The sequence below is a fragment of the Chiloscyllium plagiosum genome, chromosome 15 (assembly GCF_004010195.1).
Source record: "Chiloscyllium plagiosum isolate BGI_BamShark_2017 chromosome 15, ASM401019v2, whole genome shotgun sequence".
Taxonomy (NCBI): domain Eukaryota; kingdom Metazoa; phylum Chordata; class Chondrichthyes; order Orectolobiformes; family Hemiscylliidae; genus Chiloscyllium; species Chiloscyllium plagiosum.
In genome coordinates, this window is record NC_057724.1 from 47,311,231 (window position 1) to 47,325,119 (window position 13,889).

The following is a 13,889-nucleotide window of genomic DNA, read 5'->3' on the forward strand; positions in this document are numbered from 1 at the left end:
TACACCTGATCAGGTCCTGGGGATTTATCCACCTTTATGCGTTTCAAGACATCCAGCACTTAGTGGTGTCCTTCCTCATCTGTATATAAGGATATTAGTGATAGTGGGTCCTATCTTTTTGTGGCTAATTGATGTTCATGTATCCTGGTGGCTAGTTTTCAGCCCATTTGTCCAATGTAGTGTTTGTTACAGTTCTTAAAAGACCCTACACAGACAACAAGCAAAATGAACGTCATTTAAAAAATACCTTGCAAGAACTGTAACAAACTCTACATTGAACAAACAGGCAGAAAACTAGCCACCAGTATACGTGAACAAGAACTAGCCACAAAAAGACATGAACCACTATCACTATTGTCGTTACATACAGATGAGGAAGGACACCACTTTGGGACAACACATCCATCCTAGGACAAGCCGAACAGAGACACGCACGAGAATTCCTAGAAGCAGGGCATTCCAGCCGGAACTCTATCAACTAACACATCAACTTGGATCCCATTTACCACCCTGTGAGAAAGAGAACAGGAGATGACATTGCCAGAAATGACATCACCAACCCAAGGAAATCTAAACACAAAAATAGGATGCAGGTCATAAAACCAGTGCTTCACTGGAGGCTCTCTGATGATGTTACCTCATTATGGTGACGAAACGTCTGAAAATGAACCTTTCAGCTCAGTGAGCAAACTTACTTTTTTTTTTAACTTCTTTAAATCTGTGCACATTTTATTTTCTAAGTGAGTATTTGGGATTTCTAATTTGTCTACTATAAAAGAAAAAAAACTACAGGTCCCTTATTGAATTGTAAAAAAACTGTGGCTCTTGCCTAGAATTGCAGCAGTTCAAAAAGGAGATCAAATCAATGGTGAAAAACTTTGCACACAGTTTCTTCTGCATTTGAAACTCTGTCACACACAGTTAAAGGAAAATCTGTTCTGTTTAAATACGAAGTTAATCATGATTGCTGAATTAGAATTCGATGCCCATGATTATGGGAAATTCTTTGCCCTCTGAATCACCTCGAACTGTGCTCTTTATTTGCCTTCAAAAGCAGAAGAACAACCATTGCTGCGACAAAGTTGTATAGCTGTTGGTATTTTAGGAAAGGTTAGAAAGCTCTACCAATATATAAATCATGAGTATTTTTAAAATTGGTGTTTTAACTTAAGAATTTAAAAGGGCGGCACGGTGGCACAGTGGTTAGCACTGTTGCCTCACAGCGCCAGAGACCCGGGTTCAATTCCCGCCTCAGGCGACTGACTCTGTGGAGTCTGCGTGGGTTTCCTCCGGGTGCTCCGGTTTCCTCCCACAATCCAAAAAATGTGCAGGTTAGGCAAATTGGCCATGCTAAATTGCCCGTAGTGTTAGATGAAGGGGTAAATATAGGGAATGGGTCTGGGTGGGTTACGCTTCAGCGGGTCGGTGTGGACTTGTTGGGCCGAAGGGCCTGTTTCCACACTGTAAGTAATCTAATCTAATCTAAAAAAAAATAATTGGTGCCTTAATATATATAGCAGTGCACATTGCTACTTGCAACTTTTCTGATGCTTATTCTATTTTTCTTACTACAGAAACTAACTCATCAGGATAAATCACATTCTGATTCTACTTTTATCTTACCAATGAAACTTTCTATTGAGGAAGATTCCACCCACTTGCAAGTAATTGGTGCTCCTCAGGACTATTTGGAAGAAGAACAAATGATGTTTACAAATGGTGCAGAAGAGGTAATTGAAACTGTTTCTGCTGGGAGCAAGGAAGTGGATAATGTAACAGACTCATCTTTCAAATGTCAGTCTACTTTGAATAACATTGACTCCCTTGGGGTAGTCAAGTTGAACATACATGTGGACGAAGACAACCATCAAATATCCCAAGATATGATTGAAAAATAATTACTTATCTCCATACAATTGTATGTATTTGTTCACAAATGTATTCATCTTGATATAAATTATCATTTTTCAGAAGTGTCAGAAATGGAAAATGCCAGCAGATAGTCTTTAACAAAGGGAAGATACCCCAAGATCTTTCGGGGAACCTGGCTGCTTAAATGAGAGGATAGGTTTCAAAGGGAAATGTTATAAAATAAGACTTTGTGTGGATTCTCAGTTGCCAGAAGCCCTATAGAAATTTAGTGGACTGTTCATAATGGATAGGAAATTGTGCTCATTTTCCACCTGAATTCCTTATGCATTTCTAGTGGTGAAATGCAGATTTTATGAACTGACCAATTATTGAAGCCTGTCTTCACGAATTTCTTAAAACTTAATAGACCAACTTGAGTATGTTGCTTCATTGTAGTGTTTTAGCGTTTTACTACTGAAGAAGCCAGTGTTGGGTGTGGTGAACGCTTTTGAGAATCCCAAGCTGGCTGTTTTGTATATATGTTTTCTAAATTGGAAGTTCTTAAAGTTTTAGATTAAATACTTTATATAAAGAATAAACATCATTACATTTCCCTTTTTAATTTTTCTCCAGTCTTCTCCCATTACCTGTCTTTCTGTTCCCCTTACTCAGAAATAGTTCCATGGCTACAACAAGCCCACTGATATGTTGCCAAAGTGCCTGTTCTATCTGTAATCCAACAAAATAAGTTATTCTCCAATGATATTTGAGTCTAATTCAGTTTGTGACAAATCTCTGCCACATGCAAAAATTACTACATCATAATTAGGGATAAGAGCTGACATTTTTAAGGCCAGCTACTCCCCTAACTAAGAGAATTCACTTGACCTATGAGATGTGGGGATTGATTCATGAATTCGTAGTCTTCGAGTGATTCAGAACCAGCTTGTATTGGAAGACGCTTTCTAGGCCAAATCATTGGAGGAAGCTGTATTTCACTTTATTGTTTCTGCAAGACAATTTTTGGATTGTCCTGTTCTATATATTGTGGACAGTATTTGTAATTAGCAAAAGGTTTAATAGCTCTTTGAGTGATTGTGAGACATTATCGTTTCACATTTTGCCTGCTGTTAAAATAGATTTGTTGTTTTATTTTCCATGTTAGTCAGCGCCTATTTCTTTATCAGACTTCATGAGGAAACTCCTCAATGTCTCAATAATGGTTAGAATTTTACAAAATAAATCATAAAATTGCCATAAGTGGAATTTTATTATAAAATGCATCAATATACTTCTGTAAGACTGAACATTTGGTTCATACATCAGGATGGAAAGTAAGGGTCTTGTTAATACATTGTTATTGTGATGAACAGTGCTGTGGTTCATGTTGGGAGTGCATTCATTTGCAAACCGGCTCCTATTCGCTCAAGGTTGCGCAGCACCACCTTTCTCTCAGGCTTTAGGTCACCCATTTATAAGGGTATTAATATAAAGGGTATAAAGAGTATAGAAGGAATAGTCGAAGTGTAGTTTATATCAGTATTCCTAATGGATACACCAAAGTCCTTCTGGACATCATTTAATAGTTTTGCACTTTTAAAAGATATTGATTTTCCATCCTTGCAACCAAAACAATGTCATTTCATTTGTTATTTCGTCCAGTCACTTAATCTGTCTATATTTTTCTATAACCACTTTTTATGGTTTCATCTCACAGTTTAAATTCCCACTTTGTATTGTAGAAAATGATTTTACATATTCTTTTGTTGGAAATCTTCTATCAGGATTATTGGGTACCTGTCAAATCTATAAAAGCTGAAATGTCAACCCTTCATTTGTATAAGAATTAGCAAATGCTGATTTTTTTTTTTTTATTTACCAGAATACATGTTTGCTTTGCCCATACTTCACCAATTTATTTTATTTAAATACTTACAATAAAAGTGCCAGATTCTATACTCTTTTGGCAGTCTGCAGAGATACTTGCACTATTAGTTGGGGTCCCTGGATTTCAAAACAGCATAAACTGTGACTGACTCCCCATTTCCTCAGACAGATGCTGAGGCCCTTTGAGAAGTCTTTTTAATAATTCTAAATTAAGACAACTGCCAGCACAGAATGTGAATTTAGTTTAAGACCTTTACGACTTATATGGCTCAGTTGACTTTTATCTTGTTCATATATTCCTTTCTTAAACATTTTAAGGATAGTGTTACATTGAAATTGACTTGATTTTTAAATAGTGATTAAGTAGACTTTAAGAAAGCTTGAAATTTTACCCTACATGAAGGCAACTCAATGAGATTATGTAGAACGCGACTGATTATTAATTTCTAGGTTTTTTTATTTGTCTCCTTTTGTGAATTGTAAAAGTTGTTGTCAGATCAGAATAAGCAAAATGACCTGCAGTCAGTAAAGGAACTTTAATTTTTTTTTAATTGTCATGTAGTTTGATTGCAGATCATTGTTTAATTTGTGCTAACTGCTACTGTATAAGTTTGTTCTATAAGTTTCTATGGGTAGCATGGTGCTTGTCATCGAAGTATTAATTGAGGCTTGAACCATATGCTTTCGTATACAGTATTTCCTTTCAGTTTTCCAGCAGCTGCATTGTTTCCTTTACAACAATATTCAATATTAATCTGTACAGTAAAATCAAACAGGGAAAGACTTACTGTTGCTGCTCAAATGTTGAGTAATTATTCAGTAAGTGAACAAAATTCCTTTAGATTTCACCATCGCTTTGAGTTATAATCTCTGAATTAATAGATGTTGAACATCAGCTCAAAACTGTATTTTTCTGAGCTGTTTTCTAATAGGGAAATTGCTCCTGCTTATATGATTGTGATCAGCATTTCTTCTCGGCTACATGAATGCATGACTGCACAGCACTCGAAGAACTCAATGCTCACGAGATAAACAGGCTGCACCTGAGTAGCAGTTCCTTTAAGATTAAAAAAAATTTTTAAATATTTATGACTGATCAAAATTTTAGCTTGGAGTTTACTGCATAGAGAGCAGTTTGGGATGTGCTGAGAGAGTGTTGTTGCCTGTGCATTTTTATCCTCCGTTTTACCACCTATCCTTCCATGTTGTTAATTTGTGTTGGTGTTTAATTCAAGAAGCATTGGATGTCTTTTGTTATCATTTTCGAATTCCCATTATTTATGAGGGTCTGATGGTAGCTGTAGGTAAGTTAGTTGTCATATGTCACTGTTTGTTTAATGTGTATTTCTTGTTATAATTAAATGATAGTGATCAGCAGAGGAACCACGGGGTTTTTTTTTACTTTCTCCTTCTCATCTAAGTCAGGATGGTAATGACATTTGTACAGCCCTTACTTATTGCCCAAATTAGACTGTGTTGAGTACTAATGGGTCAACTTTGCTATTGAGGGAAATCATTTTTGTCAAATTTAAATTTTTCAACTTCTCACTATTATATGCAGCAGTAACTCCAGCTGTTACTCTTTTTGACTATTTTTACCCTCCTGAAGACAGCCTTTGCAGTTGGATTTTTAACAAGCCCTTGATGTTTCGATACTTACTGAATTTTTTGTTCTCCATACAAGTGAGTCTGTGAGCTTTGGCAGTCTATTTCACCATTAGTACGTTATAACCAAATTGGATGATATCCTCATATCACTATGCAGGTGCACTGTTTGCAGAGGTCAAGTGGTAATGACGAGGCACTGATATCCCTCCATTCTAATTCAGGTGTAAAATGTGACATGCCAGCAGGCTCTTATTCTACCCTCTGTCAATGAGTGTATCATTTTGAGTACTGGATTAAAATTGCAAGCAAGAAAGCACACTGATTTTGTTTTACTCTCTTGTTTTCCCAAGAGAAACTGCTGAGGTTAAAGTGCCAAATAACAGTACTGCAGATATTAGAGATCTAAAGTGAAAAGTACTGGAGAAACTCCACAGGTCTGGTAGCATCTGCAGAGAGAGAAACAGAATTAATGTTTTGAGATCAGCATGTCACTTAGGATGGAGGATAGGAAATTAATTTTCATCTACTTTGTGAACATACATTATTATGTTGATAGTTCCCTACCCTTTATGATGATAATTATTATGTGAATATCAATAATTCAGCTTCTGAACAATCATACTCCCAACTGTGGAAATTGATATGGTGGTACCTTGAATGGTTAGTCTCTGTTTTACCCCTATCTAAATTAATTTTCATTTCTTCAGAATGTTGAGCTGTTCCTTCTTTGCATCTGCACCATCTCCTTGGCCTGAGCCCATGTACGAACATCAACTTCTCCAGGACCCCCATGCCCCATGGTGATACTTGATGTAACATGATCAAATCCTTTATAATCAGCATTTGGAGAGTGTTAGTAAAATTTGTGATGAGTAAAGAAATTTGTCATAAATGATAGTCATTTGGATGGTCCCTGTATGATAAATGGGACTGAAAGTTAACCACTTTGGAGCCATTAATGAAAGATCAGTAATCTGTACTAAAGTCCTGTTTCTGTATCTAGCTGGTTATGAATTGGTTGTGATACACAACTTTAAACCTATTTTTTGGTTCTTGTCCTCATCTATTAGCCTTGCACCATTCCAAATTTCCTTCTAAACTGCTGTTGTGCAGCTACCTAAGGTTCCTGTGCAGGTTCATAAAAGTCAGTCTATTTCAGTTGTCATATGTGTGTGTGACCGACACTTTAAAAAAAATAATAAAATGCCTGTACTCATCAACAAAATCACCTCTGATATTTTAATCAGTTCTGCTTTCCTTTATTCGTTCTAAATTTTAGCTCACCTTCCTTTTCCCCTGCCCTTATACTTGTAAAACCTGTTGCATCTGTAACATTTTCTAGTTCACCACCTAAACATTGTACCTATTTCTCATTACCTGGGTTGCTGAATATTTCCAGCACTTTGTTTATATTTGAGATGTTGAATATCAACAGTATCTTACCTAAATTTGTTAAACAAAGTTAAGTTGTATTTTCAAATAATGCTGAGTCTCCGAATGAATGATCAGTTTTGGTTTAAATCAATATTGCCTAAGCAGTAACCTTTTTAGCTTACTGAGGAAACTAGATTGTATCAGGAATTTCCTTTTCACCTGAATTAGTGAGATTTAGTTTTGTTTTCACCATCGCTTGTCACACTTATAAATGTGGTTAGTCAAAGAAATTCTCAATCTTTTGGAGCTTTATGTAGTTAATTCAGTGTGTTATTTGAAAATGGGATAATATTACAGTTTAAAAAAAAATTACATTGCGTGCCACACATGGTTTAATACAAATATATTTGTAAAATATTTGAAATTCTATTATTTGGATATGCCAGAATATGTACACTTTTTGTTCATTATTCAGTAAGACTTATATTTGGACATTTCTAAACACCTTACTGTTTCAATGTTCCTACCTCCTCCCCACCTAGCTCACCAAAGCAAATTGGGATATAGGAACAAAGCTGAATGATTTAGCCCCTTGAACCAGTTTTACCATTCAGTTTGCTAATGGCTGATCTGTAGCTTAACTCCATCTAATTGATTTTGTTCCACAATCCTTAATACCCAACAAAACCTAATTAAAAACAAGAAAAAAACAAAGAATTGCGGATGCTGGAAAAAAAAACCTAAATTGCTGGAAAAACTCTGCAGGTCTGGCAGTATCTGTGAAGAGAAAGGAGAGTTAAATTTGAGTCCAAAACTTTCTTCAGTACCTTCTTCAATTGACCTTAGTTTTGAAATTTATAATTAGCCCAGCCTCAGCAAATCCTGCAGGAGAGAGTTCCTACTTTTTCTCCCATATTATATGTAAAAGTATTTTCTGACATTAACTTCGACCTATAACTCTGTTTTAAAGATATTATCCTTTTGTTCTCTCCAGCCCTCTGCTTACCTGCCTTTTCGCTGCCTCTCTATATTAAAACTAGAGACATCTATTAAATTTTGCAATTCTAATGAATATTCACCATGCTGTTATGAGCTCTCTCAGCAGAAAAATGTGCCATGTCGGCCAAGACTAATTTTGTGAAGGAGCTAGAAACTAATGTAGGACCTCTGTTTCTGTGTACAGTGGACCTGATTTCAATTTTGAATACAGCATATGAATTTATATTTTCTAGTCACGTGATGACCAGATTACTTCAGTCATTAAAACGAAAACCATATCTTTACCAAATTTGATCCTTTGTACTACTGAATGAATAAACTCCTGTATTTTATTAGAACACAAGCAACATTTTCAGGGAAGACAATTCAGTACTGTCCCATTTTGTGTTTAAAACTAATTTCCACAAGATGTATAATTTATTTTTGAGGCCAAATTGTACTGCAAACTCAATCTATACACTTGTATTCCAGACAAGAATATTGACTATGTATCAGAAAAGGGAATCCTATCTGTCTTTTCCTTATTCAAAGGTGTTGAAGTGACATATATTCCCAGTTGAGATCATCTAACTTGGCAAAAAGCCTTTACCAACTGACGTAATCAGAGAAAATCTGTAAATTAATAAGTATGTTGACTAATTACAAAACAAACATGTTTATTTGTTTGCCCTAAAAGGGAATAAGTTATTCAATGTGCACTACTTTTAAAGAATGTTTTGTGAATCAAGCCATGAAATATTTTGTACCAGCATACTTGTCTTTATCATTCTTGTACTTGTATTTGTAAGCAGTAAAATGTTCTTTTTTGTAAATAATAAAAATATTGAGTTTATCTCTTCTATGTCAAATTACTTATGGTTAACTATTTCTTTTCTACATTTGTAGAGAATTTGTGATTTTAAATTGTGGTTGAAAGACTCAACCTTTTCTGAAATAGAAATGCACAGGTTGGGAGGCCATTAGGCCCATTGTATTCATGACAAATGAGAAAGCTTTTCTGTCTTGCCTTTTATATTTCCCCAGGTCTTTCTGAAGGTGGTGACATTTCTATGTATGCCAGCAATCCTGTTGTACCTTTTTGACCATTATTAATGTCTGCTTGAACAAAAGTGGTGGAAGCTTTATATAAAAAAAGTTAGACCCTTACCTTTACAGTGGAATAGAGGACAAAAAAAGAAGTTATACTAAGCTTTCATTAATCCCTGATTATCAGTTCTGGCTCCTATATTCTTGGAAGTCTAGTATGGACTGGAGACTGTTATAAAATGGTACTAGAATGAAGAAGTTTGGTTATATGGATTAATGGGAGAAGCCAGGGTTGCTTTACTTTAAAGCATTGAACAAATCTAATAGAGGTGTTCAAAACCAAAAAGTTCTGACAGTAAAGGAAAAGTTCCTGTGACAGATGGGTTGGTAATCAAGAATACAAGTTTAAGTAGATTTCCAAAAGAATCCGAGATACCATGAAGAGAAAACTGCGTACACAGCAATTTTTTTGTGCAATCAGTGTACAGGAAAGGTATTTGAAGCAGATTTAATTAAAACATTCAAAAGAAAATTTGATATATATTTGAAGGACAGTGGGGAAAAAGTATGGTTTGAACCATCTACGTTAGATAGCTCTTCCAATGTGTTGACAGACATGATGATATGATATGTGATCTGTGCTGTATAATTCCATGAGTATTAAATCAGATATGCCAATTTAACCGGTGGCTAAATTCTAGGAGCTGGAAAGCTTGAACATTAATCTTTGACTGGGTGGTTTCACACCGAAACACAGAAACAATGTTGATTGATGGAAGTGCCTGAACCACAACACCCGATTAAAGCTTTTCAAACATCATGGTTACCTGAGTGATTTTCACACCTAGGGAAACATATGTCTCAAAATAGCTCAATTTGCTGACAAAATCACTAACGTGTCAGCTTTTACAAAGCAGCGTAATCATTAGGTGAATAAATCCAACCTTTTGCATTTTAATCATTATACAACAAACCGGATCAGTTAAGTTTGTCTTCCAAGATTCAGTCTCTTTTGCAACCTGGAATTTTGATATCCAAGAACATTTTTTTCTTTTGCCAGGAATGATTGTGCTCTTGCCAAAAGCTGTGTATGTAGAATTGTAGAGATTTAGAGAGCAGAGAGATAGCTTTTAGTTTTTTATGCCTTCACTTTAACAAAATAATCTGCAATTTTATTGCTTGTTCTCACTGAACCTCCTATCTTCCCCTGTTTCAGAAGTTTACTCTGCAATCAGAAAATGCTGCCTTTATTCCCAATGGCAAAGCATTCCATATTGTAACACCTTTTCCCAGTAACCTCTTTGAATTTGCAATTGGGAAATAATCTTTCTATTTTTCCCCATAAAATTCCTTCATAAACTAAAATGTTACACTTCCTAAAAAAATTCATTGACTTATGAAATGAGGCATAGAGTGCAAAACAAAGGGAGTTTTGGTAAACATCTAAGTGGCTGGTTAGTCTCGTCTCGAGCCTTCTATCCAATTTCAGTCAATATACATGTTCCAAGAGACATCACTTGACACTTAGAATTGCATCTGCCAGCCACATGCCTTATTCTTTTCCATTTCCTTAGTTCCAACATAACTTATAGCTGTTTGCTTTTGAACATTTCTTTCTGAATTTGCTCTTATTTACAGAACCACAATTATTACCATGCAGAAGGAAGCCATTCAGCCATCATACCTGGTTCAGCTCTGTTATCTAGAGTCAGACTCGTATCTTTACTCCAAGTCCAAGCATACTATTGCATTATTTTAAAAAATCTAATGCCTTAATTGAAGCTGCCTCCATCACACCTCCAGGTAGTGCATTCCGTATCTTAACAACTTGGTGTGATTTTTTTTTCACTCTCAACACTCTTGCTTTGTTTGCATATCACTTTAAATCAGTGCCCTCTTATTGTTTCTTTTACAAGTAGACATTTTACAAGCATCCGATCTACTCTGCCCAATCCACTCATGGTTTTGAAAATCTCAATCAGATTTCATCTCTGCCTTCTCTCCACAGAGAACTGTCCCAATCTCTTCAATCTATCCTCATCTAAAGTTTTTCATATCAGGAGATAGTCTACTAAATAACTTCTGCACCGTCTCCAATGCAATCATATCTTTCCTATAATATTGCACCCACAAATGCACACAGCACTCCAGCTGGGGTCGAACAAGTGCTGTGCTTCAAGTTTAACAATACCTCCTTGCTGTTGTGCTTTAAACTATATATGAAGTCAAGAACACTGTTTTATTTGCTGCCTCCTCCACCTGTCTTGCCACCTACAATGATCGGTGCACATTTACACGCCAGTCCCTCCACACCTGCATTTTATTTAGATTTGTACCCCATATTTTACATACTCTTTACTCTCATTCCAACCAAAATGCATCACCTCAAAATTCATTGAATTCACCTCAATTCTATATTGAACTACCTCTGGCACCTATCTGTCCACTCCAAATGTCGATGTTCTTTTGGAGTTCCACACTATCATCACCATTGACAATTCTTCCAAGTTTAATCTCATTTGGAAATTGTCTCTTGTACATCAAGATCTAGACCATTAATTTATATCAGGAAAAGCAAAGGTCCCTGGAGAATGCCACTACAAACCTTACATAGGCAGGCAGGAGGCAGGAAGAACACAGCAAACTCGGCAGCATCAGAAGGTGGAAAAGTCGATATTTCAGGTATAACCCTTCTTCAGAACTGGAAGTGGGTGTAAGGTGACCTGCAGATAAATGAGGTGGGGGAGGTGAAGACAGGTAGAGGGTATGAATTGGTTGATCAATGGGAGGAATGAATCGGTTGGTGGCAGGGAGGAATGGTAGGGAAGGGGATGGGCTGGAAAGGGAGTCGGGGGATAGGAAGGGAGATTATTTGAAATTGGCGAACTTTATGTTGAGTCCTCCAGGCTGTAGGCTGCCCAGGCAGAAGATGAGGTGTTGTTCCTCCAATTTGTGCTGTGATTCATTGGGGCAATGGAGGAGGTCAAGGATGGTCATTATTGGAAAGGAAGTGGGAAGGGGAATTAAAATGGGTGGTGACTGGGAGGTCTGGTCGGCCCCTGCGGGCCCAGCAGCAATGCTCGGCGAACCATTCCCTAAGTTTATGCTCTGTCTCCCCGATGTAGAGAAAACCACATCAAGAGCAACTGATGCAGTAAACTAGGTTGGAAGAGAGGTAGGTGAACCTCTGTCTTACCTGGAAGGACTGTTTAGGCCCCTGGATGGAGGTGAGGGGGTTAGTGTGCCTGCACGTTTTGCATCTTTTCCGATTGCAGGGGAAGGTACCTGGGGGTATGGCGGGGTTAGTGGGGAGAGTGACACAAACCAAGGACTGTAGAAGGGAATGGTCCTTGCGGAAGGTGGAGAGGGGAAGATGTTCTTGGTGTTGGGGTCTAATTGGAGATGCTGGTAGTGTTTAAGGATAATGTATTGGATAAGGAGACTGGTGGGGTGGTAGGTGAGGACAAGGGGGACTCTGTCTTTATTGCATTGTGGGGGTTTTAGAGCAGGGGAACGGGGAATGGAGGTGGTGTAGCAGAGGACTGTCTGGATGGTGGGGGGGGTGGTTGAAGCAGAAAGAACGTTGTTAGAAATATGTGCATATCTGCGATGCTCGCGAGTGGAATGTCTCCTCATCTGAGCAGAAGCGGAGGAATTGGGAGAATGAGATGGAGTTCCTGCAGGATACTGGGTCAGAGGAGGTGTAGTCCAGGTAGTTATGGGAGTCTGTAGGTTTGTGGTAAACATACGTCTGGAGACTCGCCGGAGGTAGAAATGGAGAGGTCAAAAAAAGGGAAGGGAGGTGTCCGAAATGGGCCAAGTGAATTTGGGGGCGGGGTGGAAGTTGTGGGCGAAGTTGATGAACTGCTCCAATTCTGCCTGGGTGCAGGACGCTGCGCTGATGCAGTCATCGATGTAACGGCGGAAGATTTGGGGCACAGTGCCTGTGTAGGTACTGAAGAGGGAACCAATGTCATCCGACGAGTGCCACCCACAAACAACTGTACTTGCTGTATGAATGCCTCAGGAATCAGGTACTACCGAAATGTCTCAAATACAAACCAGTACTCAACACCCCACAAGCCAAAAGAATAGCAGAACAGAATGGCTGCAGAATATTGCAAGAAAAGATCAACGATGACCACAACCAACTCCACAAATACAATCGGGAAATTTCACACCAAAAAGCTTTATTCACACCAATGTGACAGACCATGAATGGACAGACACACTAGAATGGGCCATCAGCATCAAACAATAGCAAACAAAGAAAATGAAAAAAAAATCTCTACAGGAAAAACTGGACAAGCTCTCGCAAAAGAACAACACTGCCAACTCAGAGGCTTGGATTAAAAACCTATCAGACCGACAACTAACAGACACGGAAAAAGCCTCCCTAGTAAGAGGTTTGAACTACAGAGACTCAGACAAAAAGGACTTCTTAGCAGCATTAGAAGTAACCCTGAAAGACAACCGACTCTCAGAAGAAACCCATCAGACCATCAGACAGACAGTAGCACCAACACTAAGCAGAAAGAAGGAAGGGAATGCCCTCAACACACAGGAAAGGAAAGCCCTAAAAGGACAAGAAAAGACAGAAACATTGTAATCTATTGACAGACAGAGGATGTACGACTGTCATCCTAAACAGAATACAATACATTGAAAAGGTGAACTCACTGCTCACAGATACCAACACTTACCAACAGGTAGCAATAGACCTGACTCCACAACTCAAAAACTGTGTCACAGCCACCTTGAAGAAATTTTTAAAATCAGGACAAATTAACAAGACAGATCTCCAAAAAATGAAACTAGTGGGATCCAACACACCCTGCTCCCACGGACTACCTAAAGTACACAAACCAGGGCCCTCCTCAGACCCATAGTCTCACCACCTGGAACACCGACATACAGACTAACCAAGGAACTCCACCAAAAACTGAAATACCTCGTAGAAGAGTTATGCCACTCCATTCACTCCACCCACGAATCCCTGAACACCAAAGACACCGAGATAGAAGAGGACGAAATAATGGTCTCCTTTGACATAACAGCCCTGTTCACATCAATTAATATCGGCCTGGCCAAAGAAACACTGACCTCACTACTAGATGAACCAAGGACACAAACACCAGACAGCA

At 37.9% G+C, this 13,889-nt stretch overlaps 1 protein-coding gene across 1 annotated transcript in view; it reads left to right on the forward strand.

Moving 5' to 3' along the window:
- The window catches only part of mtmr8 (myotubularin related protein 8), a 60,282-nt gene extending 51,731 nt beyond the window's left edge, over nt 1–8,551 (forward strand). The window contains exon 14 of the mRNA XM_043704846.1: nt 1,575–8,551. Within this exon, the coding sequence (XP_043560781.1) occupies nt 1,575–1,898 (324 nt within the window). The 3' untranslated portion in view covers nt 1,899–8,551. The remainder of the gene's footprint in view (nt 1–1,574) is intronic.
- The last annotated feature ends 5,338 nt before the right edge of the window (nt 8,552–13,889 follow it).